Source organism: Salmo trutta, chromosome 14 (assembly GCF_901001165.1).
Source record: "Salmo trutta chromosome 14, fSalTru1.1, whole genome shotgun sequence".
NCBI lineage: Eukaryota > Metazoa > Chordata > Actinopteri > Salmoniformes > Salmonidae > Salmo > Salmo trutta.
In genome coordinates, this window is record NC_042970.1 from 81,165,669 (window position 1) to 81,188,168 (window position 22,500).

At 46.8% G+C, this 22,500-nt stretch overlaps 1 protein-coding gene across 4 annotated transcripts in view; it reads right to left on the minus strand.

The window, feature by feature from the left end:
• tsc2 (TSC complex subunit 2) overlaps positions 1-22,500 on the minus strand; it is a gene marked incomplete at its 3' end in the record, with an annotated part of 40,478 nt that continues 17,978 nt past the window's right edge. For 3 of the 4 annotated variants that reach the window (XM_029689889.1, XM_029689888.1, XM_029689887.1), the window contains 13 exon segments: positions 1-192; positions 2,465-2,719; positions 4,287-4,399; positions 5,232-5,390; positions 5,583-5,744; positions 10,594-10,761; positions 13,517-13,614; positions 13,804-13,906; positions 14,723-14,816; positions 15,157-15,346; positions 17,131-17,265; positions 18,578-18,700; positions 20,983-21,145. In XM_029689889.1, coding sequence (XP_029545749.1) covers positions 1-192; positions 2,465-2,719; positions 4,287-4,399; positions 5,232-5,390; positions 5,583-5,744; positions 10,594-10,761; positions 13,517-13,614; positions 13,804-13,906; positions 14,723-14,816; positions 15,157-15,346; positions 17,131-17,265; positions 18,578-18,700; positions 20,983-21,145 — 1,955 coding nt within the window. 4 annotated transcript variants of the gene reach the window in all.

Sequence of the window (22,500 nt, forward strand, 5' to 3'; positions counted from 1 at the left end):
GGGGGTTAAGGGCTACGGGGGTCGTAGCAGGGGTGGCTGTGCTGGCGGGGGCGCTGGCGGTCTGGGTGGGGGGCTCCTTGACCCCCTCCATGGCCATAAGGACAGAGGACAGCTCCTGGAGAGGCATGTTACCCAGCTCAGAGGAGAAGGGACTGGGAGGATTCTCCAGACACATCAACCAGCTGGTGTTACCTGGACATGGAGAGAAGTCAATTATCCCCTGGAGTCAACTGACGCCCCGGTGTGTCAATCTAAGTTACATCACAAAACCCCCATCAAAATCCATCCGTTTAACTTCTTTGGGATAGGGGGCAGTATTTTCACAGCCGGATAAAAAACGTACCCGATTTAATCTGGTTACTACTCCTGCCCAGAAACTAGAATATGCATATAATTAGTATATTTGGATAGAAAACACTCTAAAGTTTCTAAAACTGTTTGAATGGTGTCTGAGTATAACAGAACTCATATGGCAGGCCAAAACCTGAGAAGATTCCATACAGGAAGTGCCCTGTCTGACAATTTGTTTTCCTTCTGTTGCATCTCTATCGACATTACAGCCTCTGTGCTGTAACGTGACACTTTAAGGCTTCCATTGGCTCTCTAAAGCCACCAGAAAGTGGAATGGGGTGTCTGCTGTCTCTGGGCAAAGTATAGGAGCAGAGTTTGTAAGTGGTCAGTCTGGGGACAGTGAGACTGGAGATGCGCGGTCACGAGAACTCGCCATGTTTTTCTTTCAGTATTTGAATGAATACAACGTTGCCCGGTTGGAATATTATCGCTATTTTACGAGAAAAATAGCATAAAAATTTATTTTAAACAGCGTTTGACATGCTTCTAAGTACGGTAATGGAATATTTTGAATTTTTTGGTCATGAAATGCGCTCACGCGTTACCCTTCGGATAGTGACCTGAACGCACGAACAAAACGGAGGTATTTGGATATAACTATGGATTATTTGGAACCAAAACAACATTTGTTGTTGAAGTAGAAGTCCTGGGAGTGCATTCTGACGAAGAACAGCAAAGGTAATCCAATTTTTCTAATAGTAATTCTAAGTTTAGGTGACCCCGAAGTTGGCGGATGTCAAAATAGCTAGCCGTGATGGCCGAGCTATGTACTTAGAATATTACAAAATGTGCTTTTTAAAAGCCATTTTAAAATCGGACACCGCGAATGCATAAAGGAGTTCTATATCTATAATTCTTAAAATAATTATGTATTTTGTCAACGTTTATCATGAGTAATTTAGTAAATTCACCGGAAGTTTTCGGTGGGTATGCTAGTTCTGAACATCACATGCTAATGTAAAAAGCTGGTTTTTGATATAAATATGAACTTGATTGAACAAAACATGCATGTATTGTATAACATAATGTCCTAGGAGTGTCATCTGATGAAGATCATCAAAAGGTTAGTGCTGCATTTAGCTGTGGTTTGGGTTTATGTGACATATATGCTTGCTTGGAAAATGGCTGTGTGATTATTTGTGTCTATGTACTCTCATAACATAATCTAATGTTTTGCTTTCGCTGTAAAGCCTTTTTGAAATCGGACAATGTGGTTAGATTAACGAGAGTCTTGTCTTTAAAATGGTGTAAAATAGTTGATTGTTTGAGAAAATTGAATTGTGGTATTTTAGTTGGTTTAGTATTTCGCGCCGTGCGATGCCATTGGCTGTTGGCTAGGGGTTCCGCTAGCGGAACATCTGTCCTCAACAGGTTAAGCTAAAATGGGTCTTCTCACGTAAACGTCTGGAAAAGCAGAACGGTTTGACCTACAAACCACTCTGTGGAAAGGGGAGTCTCGTCTGAAGTAGGTACCACAATGTGCCAACTTCTGTTCTGTAGCGTCCAAACCGTTTGGGCTACAAACTACTGGGGCTCCACTGTGGAAAGGGGAGATTCTCACCAACACAATGATGTTCTCCGTTTTGCTCTAGGACCCCACAAGTGTCACGGGACTCGTCTGAAGGTAACCCGTACCAGTTGTTTTTTAAAAGAATGGAAGTATGAAGGTAGATTTGTGCCTAACCAAAAAAACAGGTTAAATATATGTCAAAAAATAATATGTATTTCCAGATTTGTTTTTATATCTCCTAGATTTAGGACAGACACTTAAAAACCTTGTTTCTTGCGATTTATTTTTTGACGGTGCATTTATCTGAACGTGTTTGGGCTTGAGTAGTAAAGGCCACAATCAACATTTTATCAAATAGTATTATTGTTTTAAACCTAAAGGGTCCTAACATTTATCAAATAGCTAAATGGTCCACATTATGAACATCTTAAACCATTCCATATGTCAGCTCAGAACCCCCCCTCCCAATGTCTAAGACTCTCAGGAATGAACCAATCAATTAGTCAGGTCAGAGGAGGAAGAGAAAATGATCTAAAATGGTCTGTATCTTCAGCGTGTAAACAGATGAAGAGGAAGTTATTCAACAGATGTGTGTGTGTTTACCTGAGGGTCTGCGTATGAAGATTTCGGCCCATCCCTGGGTCAGAATGGGCAGGAACTCTGCCAGGCTGGGCTTGTCTTTGAGGGGGTCTTTAGTGGGGGCACAGGGGGAGGGAGAGGGGGGCCCCAGGCCATCCAGACAGGGTCCGGAGGAGGAGGAGGGGGGAGAGAGGGGGACACCACACAGCTCTCCCCCCTCAGAGGGTGAGACCAGGGGGCTGAGGCTCTGGGCTGGACCTGCACGGAGAGCATGACCACCTGGGGGGGGGCAAAGGAGAAGGAACGGGCGGAGAGAAGGAGAAATGAGTGACATATCACCATCCCTACCTTACATGGACCGAAGGAGAGATAGCTGAATCCACTGATCTGAAGGGGTGTCTATTTCAGCCACACCCGTTGCTGACAGGTTTATAAAATCGAGCACACCGCCATGTAATCTCCATAGACAAACATTGGCAGTAGAATGACTTTACTGAAAAGTTTAGTGACTTACGTGACACCGTCATAAGATGCCACCTTTCCAACATGTCAGTTCGTCAAATTTCTGCCCTGCTGAGCTGCACCGGTCAACTGTAAGTGCTGTTATTGTGAAGTGGAAATGTCTAGGAGCAATAATGTCTCAGAAGCGAAATGGTGTGCCACACAAGCTCACAGAACGGGACCACAGAGTGCTGTCCTCAGATGCAACACTCATTTCTGAGTTCCAAACTGCCTCAAGGTCAGCACAACAACTGTTCGTTGGGAGCTTCATGAAATGGGTTTCCATGGCCGAGCAGCCGCACACAAGTCTAAGATCCCTATGCGCAATGCCAAGCATTGGCTGGAGTGGTGTCAAACTCTCCACCATTGGACTCTGGAGCAGTGGAAACGCGTTCTCTGATGAATCACGCTTCACAATCTGGCAGTCCGACGGACGAATCTGGGTTTGGTGGATGCCAGGAAAACGCTACCTTCCCCCAATGCATAGTGCCAACTGTAAAGTTTGGTGGAGGAAAAATAATGTTCTGGGGCTGTTTTTCATGGTTCCGGCTAGGCCCCTTAGTTCCAGTGAAGAGAAATATTAACGCTACAGCATACTATGACATTCTAGACAATTCTGTGCTTCCAACATTGTGTTAATAGTATGGGGAAGGCCCTTTCCTGTTTCAGCATGACAATGCCCCCGTGCACAAAGCGAGATCCATGCAGAAATGGTTTATCAAGGTCGGTGTGGAAGAACTTAACTGGCCTGCACAAAGCCCTGACCTCAACCCCATTGAACACCTTTAGGATGAATTAGAACGTCGACTGTGAGCCAGGCCTAATCGCCCAACATCAGTGTCCGACCTCCCTAATGCTCATGGCTGAATGGAAGCAAGTCCCTGCAGCAATGTTCCAACATCTAGTGGAAATCCTTCCCAGAAGAGAGGAGGTTGTTGTAGCAGCAAAGGGGGGACCAACTCCATATTAATGCCCATGAATGTGGAATGAGATGTTCGACGAGTAGGTGTCCACATACTTTAGATCATGTAGTGTATAGATTAGATAGCTAGATAGAGAGAATGTCCTCTTCCTACCTGACATGGATCGTACTCTGATGACAGAGAGAGAGAGAAGGATAGAGAGTGATAGACAGAGAGACAAAGAGAGTTCCTCATCTTCCTACCTGACATGGATCATACTCTGATGACAGTAGAGAGAGAGAAGGATAGAGAGTGATAGACAGAGAGACAAAGAGAGTTCCTCATCTTCCTACCTGACATGGATCATACTCTGATGACAGTAGAGAGAGAGAAGGATAGAGAGAGATAGACAGAGAGACAAAGAGAGTTCCTCATCTTCCTACCTGACATGGATCGTACTCTGATGCGTGAGGCTCTGTTGAGCTGTTGACTGGACTGGGACTCCAGTTTGGCCGGAGCCTCTTTGGTCTGACGGGTGTGAAGGGAGGGGTCTGACCTACAGGGGCAGGAGAGAGACCGGATATTACGGACAGTGTGTGTGTGTGTATGCATATATTATATATATGGGTTACCGTGTGTGTATGGGTTACCGTGTGTGTATGGGTTACCGTGTGTGTATGGGTTACCGTGTGTGTATGGGTTACCGTGTGTGTATGGGTTACCCTGTGTGTGTATGGGTTACCGTGTGTGTATGGGTTACCCTGTGTGTGTGTATGGGTTACCCTGTGTGTGTGTATGGGTTACCCTGTGTGTGTGTATGGGTTACCGTGTGTGTATGGGTTACCGTGTGTGTGTGTGTGGGTGGGTTACCCTGTGTGTGTGTGGGTTACCCTGTGTGTGTGTGGGTTACCCTGTGTGTGGGTGGGTTACCCTGTGTGTGTGTGTGGGTGGGTTACCCTGTGTGTGTGTGGGTTACCCTGTGTGTGTGTGGGTTACCCTGTGTGTGTGTGGGTGGGTTACCCTGTGTGTGTGTGTGGGTTACCGTGTGTGTGTGGGTTACCCTGTGTGTGTGTGGGTTACCCTGTGTGTGTGTGGGTTACCCTGTGTGTGTGTGGGTTACCCTGTGTGTATGGGTTACCCTGTGTGTGTGTGGGTGGTTACCCTGTGTGTGTGTGGGTGGTTACCCTGTGTGTGGGTGGTTACCTGGTCATCTCTCCCCCTCCTCCCAGCCTCTCTGTGTGTGTGTGTGTGTGTGTGTGGGTGGTTACCTGGTCATCTCTCCCCCTCCTCCCAGCCTCTCTGTGTGTGTGTGTGTGTGTGGGTGGTTACCTGGTCATCTCTCCCCCTCCTCCCAGCCTCTCTGTGTGTGTGTGTGTGTGGGTGGTTACCTGGTCATCTCTCCCCCTCCTCCCAGCCTCTCAGCCATATCCATTCCCAGTAGGGCCTGGCTCCTGACCCCACCGCTGGTCGTTATGGTGATCAGCTTGTTACCCACCAGCCAGGTCATACTGCGACCCCCCGCCAGAAGGAACTCTGCTATAGGAGACCTGGCAAAGGTTAAGGGTCAGGGGTCAAGGCCACTTAGTTCTGAAGGCTTATGGCAGTTGATAATCATAGAAGACAACCTTGTGTCCTTTTCCCGTTGTGATTGTGTCAATAATGAAGACTAGAGTGAAGACCCACGAGTTCCCTAATGAAAGCAGAAAAGCCCCCGTGGTCAACACCCCGTCCGTCCGTACCTCTTGGGCAGGGCTGAGAAGTTGGAGAAGACGTATCTAGCCATCATGTCCAGACAGGTCTCAGTTAACTCCAGGTGGACAGTCCTTAACCCATCGTCTGCCTGGCTCACGGGGTTCTCATCAGAAGAACCCAGACTACACGTGGTGCTGGAGGTGTGCATCCTACAGCCAGGGGGTGCCAGAGAGGGTGTCAGAGAGACAGGGGAGAGGGAGACACATACATACACCAGTGGAGGCTGCTGAGGGGAGGACGGCTCAATGACGGCTGGAATGGAGTGAATGGAATCAAACACGAAGAAAAAAAATGATTTAAAAAAAATGATACCATGACAACCACTCCGTTGCGGTCATTATTATGAGCCATCCTCCCCTCACCAGCCTCCACTGACACACACAGTTTGCAAGATCCAAACAAAACACACACACGCACGCACGTAAGCTCAGAATCACACACACGCATCATTGCATTCTCACACACATAGCCTGGCTCTTGTCTCTCTCTCTCTCAGGTGTACACCGCTGATGTACGCCAACACAGATAAGCAAATCTGTCTCTCCCACACACACAAACGAGCCGGGACTTGGTAGAAGTAACTGATCTGTCATCCGTTCCCTCTGTGAACGTGAAGTGCTATGCTTACTGCTGACAGAGTGTCCCTTCTACAAAGGCCCAGGAAGCACAGCCGGTGTCAGAGACAGAGGAAGACCAGGAGCTTTTATGTTGAAGGAGAGAGAACACTAGAACAACATGCTGTCAGAACTGAGGGTCGGGGAAACTGTGACCTGTGACCTGTCTACCGTCATATCCCAGTCACCTGATCTACATCTCCCTTCAGCATTCCTCCCTGGAGACCCCCATGGCATCCCGGTAACCATGGTAACCCCTGCCAGGGGGAAACAGAACACACAGCTACTCATTGACCTACAGTTCTGTAGGTCAATGAGACAAGTTATACCCGTCTTCAGGAATGACCTTACTACAGGGAACAGGTTGGATGTAGGAACCAAGAGTTCAGACAAACACCGTCCAGACTACAACAGAATGTAGTTAGGAAGTCATCTTTTGGATTAAACACAGATACTTTCAGCTTCTATGTCCACACATCTACATGATATACTAGGTACTGAGAAGACTCTGCGTTTTAAACTAATGTAAATCATTCAAACTGCCTGTCTGTCTGTCTCCCTCCCTGTCTGTCTTCCTCCCTGTCTGTTTAAATCTCCAAGACTTTAAACATGTCATCCTTCAAGCCCACACACTGAGACAGTAGCAGGGATGAAAAGAAAGGGGGGATGATAGGTTGTCATCCTAAGCCCTTTAGAGGAAGGAACAAGTGTGAGTGACGCAGGAGACGAGAGAAGGAGACGAGGAACATTCCCTCTTCTTCCTCTAAGTGGCTCATGCCTCTAGAAGTTATTTTCCCTCTACCTGCGTCAGTTCTGTCCGTCTTGTGTAACAGAATATAAAAAACGTCTTGTCTGTGTGCCAAATGGCATCCTATTCCCTATATAGAGCACTGCTTTAGACCAAGACCCATAGGACACCTCTGGACAAAAGCATATAGACACTGCAGCTCGCTCTCCCAAGAGGTTATGGCTGATGCTATCGCTATTGCTAACACCAATCACTAACACTATCGCTATTGCTAACACCAATCACTAACACCAATCACTACTGCCAACACTATCGCTATTGCTAACACCAATCACTAACACTATCACTACTGCTAACACCAATCACTAACACTATAGCTACTGCTAACACCAATCACTAACACTATCACTACTGCCAACACTATAGCTACTGCTAACACCAATCACTAACACTATCACTACTGCTAACACCAATCACTAACACTATAGCTACTGCTAACACCAATCACTAACACTATCACTACTGCCAACACTATAGCTACTGCTAACACCAATCACTAACACTATCACTACTGCTAACACCAATCACTAACACTATAGCTACTGCCAACACTATAGCTACTGCTAATGCTATTGCTTTTGCTAATGCTAACGCTAACTCAGACCAAGTCCCAGCTTGTGACCAGCACAACCCAGCAGCACAGTGGGTTGTGCTGCAAAGTGTTCAACCCTTAATTGACCCTTGACCTGCTGGCACTGACCCAGCTGCTCTGGTGGACACCCATTCAGACTGCCATGACTACAAAACCATCAAGAATATCTTTCTCTTATGTCACCAGATCGGTACCGTCCTTAAGGTACTCGTTTGGGAGCACATGACGGCGCAATTATCACCTTAACCTGGTCACATTGAACATTAAGTACATGGTTTAGTGTTAGATCAAGTCTGGAGACCTAGTCCCTAAATAGGGTTCCACTTTTGACCAGGGATGAGAAATAGGGTTCCATTTGGGACGTGGTGATTTCCAGTACCCTAAAACCCTTGAAGCATAACTCCATACAGTCTGAGAGGAAGGTATCCACCATTCAGTTGGGTTCTGTGTCAGTCTCTTATCTGTTATTACTGGGCTGTGCCTCAATCCATAAGGACACTGCCTCTTGAGGAGGCAGGGAGAGGGAGGCAGCGAGCCTTTTGGAATGAGACACGGCCGTAGTGTTAATCTATCATCCGTTTATCCAGCCAGCCATCACATCAACAGCTCTTTCAACATAGTTCTGCATTGCAGCAGTGGCTGTGTCCGATAGTGTTTTTCCACATATCTCTCTCTCTCTGTGTGTGTGTGTTCAAACAAATAAAGAAGAAATGTTATGTTGTATTGAAGTGAAACTAAAACAGGTGTTCCATTGAAGGACAGACAACCTGGCATGATACCTGGAGCCCAAAGCATTTAGGCCTTTACCTTTATTAGCTAAAAGAACGTTGCTTTGAATATTTTCAACAACAGCAACAAGCTGTCTGCCTGTTGCTTTGGAGTTAAGAGGTACGGACTAAAGGAGAGGCAGAACACCTGTAGCTAGTAGGAGTCGGCTGAGGCACTAAGTCTGTTGTCACGTTCCAAATGGCAACCCATTCCCTATGTAGTGCACTAATTTTGACCAAGGCCCATAGGCAACCCCATAGGGCTCTGGTCAAAGGTAGTGCACTATGAAGGGAACAGTGTGCCATGTGAGACGTTGCCATAGTTGCACACTGAGGCGAGTCTGTTAGACCTTCTGTTTGAGGAATCCCAAATACTGTACTTTCTTATAGGCACAGACCTAGGATCAGCTCAACTGGCCCCAATCCTATCCCTAACCATTACAGGGGAAACACAAAACTGGTCTTGGATCAGTGGGAAGGGGAAGCTCCTCAGGCTGTCTAGTGATAGTCTCCTGCACCCTGCTGGTCAGGAGGGGGACTGACAGTTATACAGATTATAACAGGGCCTTGTAAACTACGTACTTCTTCCTCCGTCTCCTGATACTTTAGTAGCCTGGTCCCAGATCTGTTCTTCCCTGTCCTTGGGACAATTTAGATTAGAACTAGTACTTTAGTAGCCTGGTCCCAGATCTGTTCTTCCCTGTCCTTGGGACAATTTAGATTAGAACTAGTACTTTAGTAGCCTGGTCCCAGATCTGTTCTTCCCTCTCCTTTGGACAATTTAGATTAGAACTAGTACTTTAGTAGCCTGGTCCCAGATCTGTTCTTCCCTCTCCTTTGGACAATTTAGATTAGAACTAGTACTTTAGTAGCCTGGTCCCAGATCTGTTGGTGCTCTTGCCAACTCCATAGAGGGTTAGGGTTAGGGTTTGTCAAGACAAATTGTTTGGCATGACGATGAGTTACCATGACAGCACAAACAGACTGGCTAGTGTTTGAGCGCTGACTAGTTGAGTGTCAGCTGAGCTAATTCCCTATCTGACAGACCGCTCAATCACAACCTATGGACTCCTATGGGTTTGAGATACACAGATGAAGAGAGAGAAATGCTAAACATTATCTAACCATCACCAACTGCAATGTCTCACTCTCACAGTCAGTCACTCTCTCAGTCACTCTCACAGTCAGTCACTCTCACAGTCAGTCACTCTCACAGTCAGTCACTCTCACAGTCAGTCACTCTCACAGTCAGCCAGTCAAGCTGGTAGGTAAGTGTGTGTAGTGATTGGTGCATGGCAGGAGTCAATGAGTCAGTTGGAGACAGACACCACAAAACCCCCAACTCAGTCAGTCACTCTCAGCCAGTCACTCTCAGTCATCAATAGGGGTAGCATAATTCTGGTAACTTTCCCCAAAATTCCCAGAAATACAAATTGGAATATTCCTTGAATCTGGAAGGAATGATCGGGAAATCCAGGAATTTTGGGAAAGTTACCATCATTTTGTAACTCAGATAATCAACGAATCCCATCATCCCACAAACAGACAGATGGTTGTAAATCAGCAGAGGTAGCTGAACACTGTTCGAGCGTCTGTGGGCCAAACAAATGGAACGCAACAGAAAACTACACAGGCAGCATGCAATGCATGTGTTGTGTGTAAGCGTGGCTTCTCATTGGCCCATAACGCAATAGTCCCCTCCCACAGGGTAGAGGAAAAGCCAATCATTGGTAGCGGTGGCTGTCAGTCTTGTCGTCTCAGTACACTGCTTGGAGCCTAGGGCCATGTTTTTCTCCAGCCATTCAGTCAGTCAGGTAAATTAAATCCAGTCAGCACAGCAAAACCCAGCAAACACCACAACCAAAAATAACTATTCTGAACAAACTAAAGCATCAGAGAAATAAAAGAAGCCAAAACAGGGTTAACAGAAAAACATTGACAGAAGTCTAGATGTTTTCCAAAGCACAAACCGCATGCAACAAAATCAGTCAAATGTAGTAAAAAAAATAAAAAAGATTACAATTGCAGCCCAAAAACACTCAACAATAAACACATCCTCCTCCAGCATGCCACCGCCACCCAACCCAGGTTTCTCTGGCAACCGCCCACCGGTCCTTATGACGACGGCTCCCGCCCCCCACCAAGCCCCACCCCCAACGGAAGCAAGAAATGTTATTTTCTGGGTTTTATTTCCTGGTTACCCAGAGTGCTCTCTACCTGCGCACCGCGTGCTCGGAGACGCTGATGCTTCGGGAGCGGAAGGCGTCCATGGCCGACAGATCTCTCAGCTCTTTAACGGGAGAGCCGGTACTCGCCGCTACGCCCGCTGCCATTGACGCCTGCTGCTGCTGGAGGTGGGCCTTCGCCATTTTGGCTGCCCGTAGACTGGGACCATGGCAATGTGGCAGGAGTGGAGGGTGGAAGGTGTGGGGGGTAGGGGGCAGGTTGGCGTGTGTGGGAAAGGGGGTGGGTGGGATTGTGTGTTGGCAAGAGGGACAGAGTAGGGGTGGGCGAGGGAGGAGAGGGCGGGGGGGAGAGAGGTAACGGCCAACAGGAAACAGAAATCAGGATATGTCGCCCGTCACGTCAGAAACGGCCCCGAACGACCACCAGGTGACCAACGGAGACACGTCACATGTGCGAGGGGCAAGGGGGGTGGGACACGAAGGTCAAAGGGTCAGGGGATGAGCAGAAGAGTGTGCCAATAGCAATGGAGGGATCCAGGGTGTCACCGACCCCACCCCGAAACCACACCCACAACGCAGCACCCAGTCAGAGGAGGGGATGGGGGTCAAATCAACCAAAGAGTAAACAAAAACAAACAAACAAAAACAAGTTGAGAAAATTAACAGCAGTGAACACTATGAACAGAAAAATCAGAAAGGAAGGAAGGAACAACTATAAAAAGCAATAGGATAATAAACAGCTTTTTCACAACAAACACAAAAACAAAGTATTCCTGAAAGAAAATGAGACATCATCACATTGAGCAGTAAGAGGAGAAGCCGACGTTGCCATGACTGAGGATGCGTCCCAAAATGGCAACCTATTCCCTCTACAGTGCACTACCCTATTGGTCAAAAGTAGCACACTTAAAAAGTGAATAGGGTGCCATTTGGGACACAGAGATCTGTCATAGAGGATGGACTCAGAGCAGGAGGGGTTAAAATCAACACAACTGAAGAGATCACCACGGTCTGGGGGTTAATATAAACCAACAATGAACACAACAAGGTGGAAGGAAGAGGTTAAAAACCAAATCAACAACAAATGATAGAACCAACTGAAAGGAATGTGTAGGATGAAGTAGGTGTCGGAGCAGAGCACGGCTGATCTAAAACACAACAACCAATAAATCATGAAAACATCATCTAGTGTCTAACTACAAACGGAGGTCTTATATACTAGGACACATTGTCCATCTGAGTCTAAGACGTAGTCGGATTCTGTAACCACTAGAGAGAAGTTACAGGAGAACCCATCTTTAATGTGAGAATACTCTAATGATGCCCTACCTGCTGTGTTTTTTTTAAACGTTACTTTATGGAAGTAGCTACAAGCTGAAGAGGGACCCTGGTAAAAGGATCAGGTTATTATTATATAGCTATCTTAGATCTGTTTTTAGACCTTACATGCATCTCTCCAACTCCTACAGAGGTACAGTAGATAGAGTAAGTATACACAGGAGCAGGACAGGGTTAGGGGGTCTGGGAGGGGGGGTCAGTACAGGGTTAGGGGATCTGGGACGGTGGCTGGGGGTCAGTAACGGTTAGGGTGTCTGGGAGGGGGGGGTCAGTACAGGGTTAGGGGATCTGGGACGGTGGCTGGGGGTCAGTAACGGTTAGGGGGTCTGGGAGGGTGGTCAGTACAGGGTTAGGGGGTCTGGGAGGGGGGGTCAGTACAGGGTTAGGGGATCTGGGACGGTGGCTGGGGGTCAGTAACGGTTAGGGGGTCTGGGAGGGTGGTCAGTACAGGGTTAGGGGGTCTGGGAGGGGGGGGTCAGTACAGGGTTATGGGGTCTGGGAGGGTGGCTGGGGGTCAGTAACGGTTAGGGGGTCTGGGACGGTGGCTGGGGGTCAGTACATGCTATTAATAGAATGTTATTATGTGTTGCTATTGAGAGTTAACATGGGAGTGTGCGTGTTACTATGGGAGCATGGGCGTTGCCATGGAGGGCACAAAGAAAATCAGGAAGTGACATTTTGGGCGCCAACAGAATAGGAGAGGGAAAGCAGGAGAGGAGAAAGAAGGAGAGAGAAGCTACTCTTCTCCCCAGTCACCACAGAAAAAGCAAGGGAAGCGATTGGGAGTGGAGGAGATTTTCTGTTAAAGTTAAATCTCCTCAGAATCACAAAGAAATAAGGGAGGAAAAGGGAGAGGGGGGGGTTGGGCCCCAAGTCCATGGTCAACATTGGTGGATAAGTCGACTTGCTCACAGAATTAAAAAAAGAGCGATTCTAGACGATGTCAGTCAGGTCAGGACTTGATTGTGACAGAATTCCAAGCTGGGAAGCTGGGGATTTTGATTGACACTCCAAGGGGCCATTAGGGTGGCCTGGTTATGGCTAGGGGGTAGGATTTAGGTGGGACGGGGTTCAGGAAGTCACGTGTGTGACTGATTTAATTATTAGCTTTTATTATAAGATTTGATAACATGATTTTAATGGGGATTATTTCTCTGAGCATCTCTTTAATAGATTGCAGTCAAACAGCTGCCCTGATGAGAAAACCCTTTGATCTCGAGAGAAAGAGAGGAGAGAGACAGAGTGTGTACGATGACAGTTCGTCAATGACACACAGAGACACAGAGTGAGAAAGAGAAAAGGGAAGAGCAACACTCCTCTCTCTACCCCTTTGTGTATCTTGTGGTAATAATGTGCGTGAGTTGAGACAACAACAACCAACAGAAAATATTTACCAACAAAAAAACAAACAACCAAAACTGAAATGATCACCATAGCAACCTGTGGGAAACCAAAACAACCATCACACCACAACAACGACAGTCATGCTGAGTCCTGTGTTAACTTGACAACACCAACCTCCTGTACGGGCATGCGGTCACAAGATCTTCAATGAGCAGTCATGTGACCCGGCCATGTGTGTGTGTGTGTGTGTGTGTGTGTGTGTGTGTGTGTACCTCTTGGGCCTCTCATTGAGGCTGGTGCTGCGAGCACGGAAGCTGCTCTGAGTGTCCTGGGTGTCATCAAACGGCATCAGAGCATTAGAGCGCAGACCCTGGAGAGAGAGAGGAGAGAGAGAGCGAGGAGAGAGGAGAAGAGAGGAGAAGAGAGGAGAAGAGAGGAGAAGAGAGGAGAAGAGAGGAGAAGAGAGGAGAAGAGAGGAGAAGAGAGTGGTTACAAGGAAAATGACTCAGGAAACAGGTAGACTATTACACACGTGTAAACACAGAGAACACACACCTACCTTGGTGATGTACTGCACAAAGTCCTTTCTGAAGGTGAGTCTGCAGCGGATAAACCACATGGAGATGACATGGTGAGCCAACGACACAATGTACTGGTTAAACCTGGAGAGAGACACAATGTACTGGTTAAACCTGGAGAGAGACACAATGTCCTGGTTAAACCTGGAGAGAGACACAATGTCCTGGTTAAACCTGGAGAGAGACACAATGTCCTGGTTAAACCTGGAGAGAGACACAATGTCCTGGTTAAACCTGGAGAGAGACACAATGTCCTGGTTAAACCTGGAGAGAGACACAATGTCCTGGTTAAACCTGGAGAGAGACACAATGTCCTGGTTAAACCTGGAGAGAGACACAATGTCCTGGTTAAACCTGGAGAGAGACACAATGTCCTGGTTAAACCTGGAGAGAGACACAATGTCCTGGTTAAACCTGGAGAGAGACACAATGTCCTGGTTAAACCTGGAGAGAGACACAATGTCCTGGTTAAACCTGGAGAGAGACACAATGTCCTGGTTAAACCTGGAGAGAGACACAATGTCCTGGTTAAACCTGGAGAGAGACACAATGTCCTGGTTAAACCTGGAGAGAGACCCAATGTACTGGTTAAACCTGGAGAGACCCAATGTACTGGTTAAACCTGGAGAGACCCAATGTACTGGTTAAACCTGGAGAGACCCAATGTACTGGTTAAACCTGGAGAGACCCAATGTACTGGTTAAACCTGGAGAGACTCAATGTACTGGTTAAACCTGGAGAGACACAATGTACTGGTTAAACCTGGAGAGAGAGAGGGAGTGGGAGGGAGTTAGAGAAGGGTAGAGAGAGGGAGGGAGAGAGAAACAGAGAGTGAGAGAGCGTGTGTGTGTGAGCGTGCGTACATATGTGTTGCACGTGTGTGTGCGCGCGTGTACTCACTTGGAGGGGTTGGTGTAGGGCAGGGAGATGGCGAACACACTGACGTACTGCTCTGCTACAAAGTAAGCATAGAGATGTGGCAGCCGCACCAGAGCTACAACACACACACACACACACACACACACACAGTTAGCATGACATAATCTAACCTTGCCATGTGGCACCATCATCAACAGGTAAGGATGTAATAGGGTCACTGATTCTACAACTGAACAAGTTATCTTCCCTGTAAAGACACTAAAGTTTATAACATGACTGTGTGAGGTATATTAGGGGTGTTTCCCATAAGTAAACATTATCTAACATGAACTAGGAAGTGAAATACAAAGAATCCTTCAAACAATCATCGGCTGATCTAACTTCCTGTATATACAGATCCTGTTCTCTGATTGGCTTCCATCTATCAGGGCGTGTAAACTAGGGTGTGTTCTCACTGGACAGGAATTCCAGCATGGGCGACGCCATGGCGACGGTTGCCGAGATGTGCGTCAGCTTGACGATGAGGGCGGGGAGGAGTTTAACCATGATGTCAGGCATCTCCACGGTGCACATTGTCAGGGCAACCACACACTGCTTAGCACAGCGGTATATCAGCCCTGCCTCCAGACACTGAACCAACTCCCTCTGAGAGATGAAGGGATGGCAAGAGAGAAGAGAACAACGATGATGTTATTTATGAGCAGATACCTGCCCGAGGATTATGGTCACTTGCCCAAATGTCTTATTTCTACTTAGGCCTACACTCACAGAATCCATTAACGGAATTGTCTTTCACTCAAACATGGGGTCACGGCATTTACCAGCCATAGTTCCCAGTGATTTGAATTCAGCAGCCACTTTTTACCAGCCATAGTTCCCAGTGATTTAAATTCAGCAGCCACTCAGACCTTTTACCAGCCTAAAAAACAGCTACATTGAATAGACCAAGAAAATGTGTCCATCACAGAAACGTGATGAATAGGCTGTGCTCACGTCTCCAACCTGCTGAGATAAGAGACGTGTGGAGGATCACTACACTTCTAAACCTCTACAGTAGACTAATAGTAGACAAGCGGACTACACTTCTAAACCTCTACAGTAGACTAATAGTAGACAAGCGGACTACACTTCTAAACCTCTACAGTAGCCTAATAGTAGACAAGCGGACTACACTTCTAAACCTCTACAGTAGCCTAATAGTAGACAAGCGGACTACACTTCTAAACCTCTACAGTAGACTAATAGTAGACAAGTGGACTACACTTCTAAACCTCTACAGTAGCCTAATAGTAGACAAGCGGACTACACTTCTAAACCTCTACAGTAGCCTAATAGTAGACAAGCGGACTACACTTCTAAACCTCTACAGTAGCCTAATAGTAGACAAGCGGACTACACTTCTAAACCTCTACAGTAGCCTAAAATTAGACAAGTGAACAACACTTCTAAACCTCTACAGTAGACTAATAGTAGACTAATAGTAGACAAGTGGACTACACTTCTAAACCTCTACAGTAGACTAATAGTAGACAAGCGGACTACACTTCTAAACCTCTACAGTAGCCTAATAGTAGACAAGCGGACTACACTTCTAAACCTCTACAGTAGACTAATAGTAGACAAGTGGACTACACTTCTAAACCTCTACAGTAGCCTAATAGTAGACAAGCGGACTACACTTCTAAACCTCTACAGTAGCCTAATAGTAGACAAGCGGACTACACTTCTAAACCTCTACAGTAGCCTAATAGTAGACAAGCGGACTACACTTCTAAACCTCTACAGTAGCCTAATAGTAGACAAGTGGACTACACTTCTAAACCTCTACAGTAGCCTAATAGTAGACTAATAGTAGACAAGCGGACTACACTTCTAAACCTCTACAGTAGACTAATAGTAGACAAGCGGACTACACTTCTAAACCTCTACGGTAGCCTAATAGTAGACAAGTTAAAAATAATGAAGTCCCATTTCATTTTAGTGAACTATGACTTTAACGATGAGTGCCGCAAGAGAGTTGCTTTTTCCACAAGCCTTTTTCCTCATGGATAATTCATGAAAATGTAAACACACTGGCTAGCTAGCACACTGGACAACTAAACATGTATAATATAACTAAATTAAATCGTTACATTCTCTGTCTAAAGTGGAAAAACAGTTGCGAGGTGTTGACTAAATGAACGACTGCTAACGACATTTATTCCCTCAATACTGGGAGTTGAGACATGTAGTTAACAGCAGGAGAGAGCTGACATTCTTCCCTTTTAACCAAGTTAGCTGCAACTGGCAGGTGTTCATGTGTTCATGTCTGCTTGTGAACTTAAACATTTACTAAGTAGACTAATGCTTCTAATGAAAATACGCTCTTCACCTTAATCAAAACAATGTTTTCATTGCATATTTCAGTGTGTGTGTGTGTGTGTGTGTACCTGTCTGGCCTGTTCTAGGTAGTTGTGGTATGATGTGATAGCAGTGAGAACAGGCACTACAGCCAGCTGGACATCAGTACGACTGAAACCATCTGGAGTCTTCTTCAGACGCTCTGAGATAAGACGGTCTGTCACCTACACACACACACAGACAGACAGACAGAGAGCGAGACAGACAGAGAGCGAGACAGAGAGAGCGAGACAGACAGACAGAGAGCGAGACAGACAGACAGAGAGACAGAGAGCGAGACAGACAGACAGAGAGACAGAAAAAAAAACACATGGGCACAAATCCACAGTGTCAGTGATGGACCAGAGAAAGATCAAAGTGAATCATCTGTGTGTGTTGTTACATTCCCCAGCAAGAAAACTGAAATAATGTCTCTCAAACAGAAGGAGGAACTAACACCGACAACCAAACCAGAACAGGAGGGGTTGTGAAAGACAGTCCTGGGGGTGTCCACATCAGAGTTGACTAGCAACAACGACTGGAACCTACAAGACAGCCACCATCAGCACCCACTAAACCAGATCAGATAAAGGATGGTATGTCTAGAGAATCTAAATAGAGAGGGCCCACTAAACCAGATCAGATAAAGGATGGTTAGTCTAGAGAATCTAAATAGGGAGGGCCCACTAAACCAGATCAGATAAAGGATGGTTAGTCTAGAGAATCTAAATAGAGAGCGCCCACTAAACCAGATCAGATAAAGGATGGTATGTCTAGAGAATCTAAATAGAGAGCGCCCACTAAACCAGATCAGATCAAGGATGGTTAGTCTAGAGAATCTAAATAGAGAGCGCCCACTAAAGGCGCTCCCACCTCTCAAGACCACTGGAGCACTGGGACAGACACTGTTAAATAGCACCTGGGCCAACACAGGTGAAACCCCTTCCCTCTAACGAGACGGCAACCAGCACAGGTGAACCCTTCCCTCTAACGAGACGGCAACCAGCACAGGTGAAACCCCTTCCCTCTAACGAGATGGCAACCAGCACAGGTGAACCCTTCCCTCTAACGAGACGGCAACCAGCACAGGTGAAACCCCTTCCCTCTAACGAGACGGCAACCAGCACAGGTGAACCCTTCCCTCTAACGAGAGCGCAACCAGCACAGGTGAAAACCCCTTCCCTCTAACGAGACGGCAACCAGCACAGGTGAAAACCCCTTCCCTCTAACGAGACGGCAACCAACACAGGTGAAAACCCCTTCCCTCTAACGAGACGGCAACCAGCACAGGTGAAAACCCCTTCCCTCTAACGAGACGGCAACCAGCACAGGTGAAAACCCCTTCCCTCTAACGAGACGGCAACCAGCACAGGTGAAACACATACTGACTTAAGGAGGTGACACCAATCGGTGCGCCCTACTTGCTAAAGAGCTATACTCCTAACAGCCAACCTCAAAAACATCAATGGAAAACCCAAAAGCTGTAACAGTGTGTACCATAGAACAGAGTGTAGAACAGAGCTGGTCTATGCTGCAGGGAGAGGACAGCAGCAGGACTTTATACTGCAGGGTCCAGGACATCTTCTCTAGTACCAGCTTCAACACCTTCCAATCTGTCTCCTGGAACACAGAGAGAGAGAGAGAGACAGAGAGACACAGAGAGAGACAGACAGAGAGACACAGAGAAACAGAGTTAGGGAGGGAGACAGCAAGCGGTACCGGAGCGCCAAGTCTAGGTCCAAGAGGCTTCTAAACAGCTTCCACCCCCAAACCATAAGACTCCTGAACACCTAATCAAATGGCAACCCAAACTATTTGCACCCCCCCTCTTTTACACTGCTGCTACTCTCTGTCGTCATCTATGCATAGTCACTTTAATAACTCTACCTACCGTAATTTCCGGACTATAAGCCGCAACTTTTTCCCCACGCTTTGAACATCGCGGCTTAAACAATGACGCGGCTAATATATGGATTTTTCCCGCTTTCAATAAAAACAATTTAAAAAAAATAACATTCTGTGACGTGCTCAGTTTTTTGGCGGCATGAAGCTTTCATTAGACCAATGAAATTGCCGAACGGGTTAAGGTCAAACAACTTTTTTGTTTACTGTTTAGATTAAATCGAGCGCTCTCAAACTTCCCATCATTCTGATTACGGTAGTCATTTTGTCATTCTCATCATGGCAAAGACACGGAGAAATGCATATGATGCAGCTTTCAAGTTGAAGGCGATTGATCTGGCTGTTGGAAAAGGAAATAGAGCTGCTGCACGGGAGCTTGGTCTTAATGAGTTGATGATCAGACGTTGGAAACAGCAGCGTGAGGAATTGACTCAGTGCAAAAAGACAACTAAAGCTTACTGCTAATTTTTTATTTTTTGTTACAAGCCGTGTTTCGTTAAAGCCTATTTATTTTTGTTACAAGCCGTGTTTCGTTAAAGCCTGTGTAAAGTTCATTTGGTTCAATGTACCGGTAGGCACCTGCGGCTTATAGACATGTGCGGCTTATTTATGTTCAAAATAAAATAAAAATTTAAATTCAGTGGGTGCGGCTTATATTCAGGTGCGCTCAATAGTCTGGAAATTACGGTATATATTACCTCACTACCTCGACTAACCGGTGCCCCCGCACACTGACTCTGTACCTCCTGTATATAGTCTATTGTTATTTTACTGCTGCTCTTTAATTACTTGTTACTTTCATTTCTTATCCATATTTTTTCAACTGCGTTGTTGGTTAGGGGCTCGTCAGTAAGCATTTCACTGTAAGGTCTACACCTGTTGTATTCAGCGCATGTGACAAAAAATGTTTTATTTGATTTTGTGTAGGTAGGTAGGTGTGTGTAGGTAGGTAGGTGTGTGTGTGTGTGTCTGTAGGTAGGTAGGTAGGTATGTAGGTGTGTGTCTGTAGGTAGGTAGGAAGGTGTGTGTCTGTAGGTAGGTAGGTAGGTGTGTTTCTGTAGGTAGGTAGGTAGGTAGGTAGGTATGTAGGTGTGTGTCTGTAGGTAGGTAGGTAGGTAGGTAGGTAGGTATGTAGGTGTGTGTCTGTAGGTAGGTAGGTAGTTGTGTGTGTCTGTAGGTAGGTAGGTAGGTAGGTAGGTAGGTAGGTGTGGGTAGGTGTGTGTGTGGTAGGTAGGTAGGTGTGGGTAGGTGTGTGTGTGGGTAGGTGTGTGTGTGGTAGGTAGGTGTGTGTGTGGTAGGTAGGTGTGTGTGTGTGGTAGGTAGGTAGGTGTGTGTGGTAGGTAGGTAGGTGTGTGGTAGGTAGGTGTGTGTGTGGTAGGTAGGTGTGTGTGTGGTAGGTAGGTAGGTGTGTGTGTGGTAGGTAGGTGTGTGTGGTAGGTAGGTGTGTGTGTGTGGGTAGGTGTGTGTGTGTGGGTAGGTGTGTGTGTAGGTAGGTGTGTGTGTGTGTGTAGGTAGGTGTGTGTGTAGGTAGGTGTGTGTGTGGGTAGGTGTGTGTGTGGGTAGGTGTGTGTGTGGTAGGTAGGTAGGTAGGTGTGTGTGTGTAGGTAGGTAGGTGTGTGTGTGTGTGTGTAGGTGGGTAGGTGTGTGTGTGTGTGTAGGTGGGTAGGTGTGTGTGTGGGTAGGTGTGTGTAGGTGGGTAGGTGTGTGTGTGTGTGTAGGTGGGTAGGTGTGTGTGTGGGTAGGTGTGTGTAGGTGGGTAGGTAGGTGTGTGTGGGTAGGTAGGTGTGTGTAGGTGGGTAGGTAGGTGTGTGTGGGTAGGTAGGTGTGTGTGGGTAGGTAGGTGTGTGTGTAGGTAGGTAGGTGTGTGTGTAGGTAGGTAGGTGTGTGTGTGTGTGTGGGTAGGTAGGTAGCTAGGTGTGTGTGTGTGGGTAGGTAGGTAGGTAGGTAGGTAGCTAGGTGTGTGTGGGTAGGTAGGTAGGTGGGTAGGTAGGTGTGTGTACCATCTTCAGGCACTGTAGCAGCACATTAAAGGCAGGTGAGTAGGGCAGGCAGGCTGTACGGATGGAGGAGGAGGGAGTAGTGGTGGAGGAGGGGACAGGACTGCCAGCAGGGGGAGACACTGAGCCTGCAGGCTTCTTCTCACTCCCTCGTTTCTCTGGCTCCCTGGAAACACAGAGAGAGAGAGAGAGAGCACAGAGAGAACACAGGTTAGATAGCCTTCCTGGGGTTCGACACAGAACTAAAATTTTACATTCCAGACAGTGGTAGACATTCCAGATTCCAGACAGTGGTAGACATTCCAGATTCCAGACAGTGGTAGACATTCCAGACAGTGGTAGACATTCCACATTCCAGACAGTGGTAGACATTCCAGACAGTGGTAGACATTCCAAACAGTGGTTGACATTCCACATTCCAGACAGTGGTAGACATTCCAGACAGTGGTAGACATTCCAGACAGTGGTTGACATTCCACATTCCAGACAGTGGTAGACATTCCAGACAGTGGTAGACATTCCACATTCCAGACAGTGGTAGACATTCCAGACAGTGGTAGACATTCCACATTCCAGACAGTGGTAGACATTCCAGACAGTGGTAGACATTCCACATTCCAGACAGTGGTAGACATTCCAGACAGTGGTAGACATTCCAGACAGTGGTAGACATTCCAGACAGTGGTAGACATTCCACATTCCAGACAGTGGTAGACATTCCAGACAGTGGTAGACATTCCAGACAGTGGTAGACATTCCACATTCCAGACAGTAGTAGACATTCCAGACAGTGGTAGACATTCCACATTCCAGACAGTGGTAGACATTCCAGACAGTTGTAGAAATTCCACATTCCAGACAGTGGTAGACATTCCAGACAGTGGTAGACGTTCCACAATACAGACAGTGGTAGACGTTCCACAATACAGACAGTGGTAGACGTTCCACAATACAGACAGTGGTAGACGTTCCACAATACAGACATTGGTAGACGTTCCACAATACAGACAGTGGTAGACGTTCCACAATACAGACAGTGGTAGACGTTCCACATTCCAGACAGTGGTATACGTTCCACATTCCAGACAGTGGTAGACGTTCCACATTCCAGACAGTGGTAGACGTTCCACATTCCAGACAGTGGTAGACGTTCCACAATACAGACAGTGGTAGACGTTCCACAATACAGACATTGGTAGACGTTCCACAATACAGACAGTGGTAGACGTTCCACAATACAGACAGTGGTAGACGTTCCACATTCCAGACAGTGGTAGACGTTCCACATTCCAGACAGTGGTAGACGTTCCACATTCCAGACAGTGGTAGACGTTCCACATTCCAGACAGTGGTAGACGTTCCACATTCCAGACAGTGGTAGACGTTCCACAATACAGACAGTGGTAGACGTTCCACAATGCAGACAGTGGTAGACGTTCCACAATGCAGACAGTGGTAGACGTTCCACAATGCAGACAGTGGTAGACGTTCCACAATGCAGACAGTGGTAGACGTTCCACA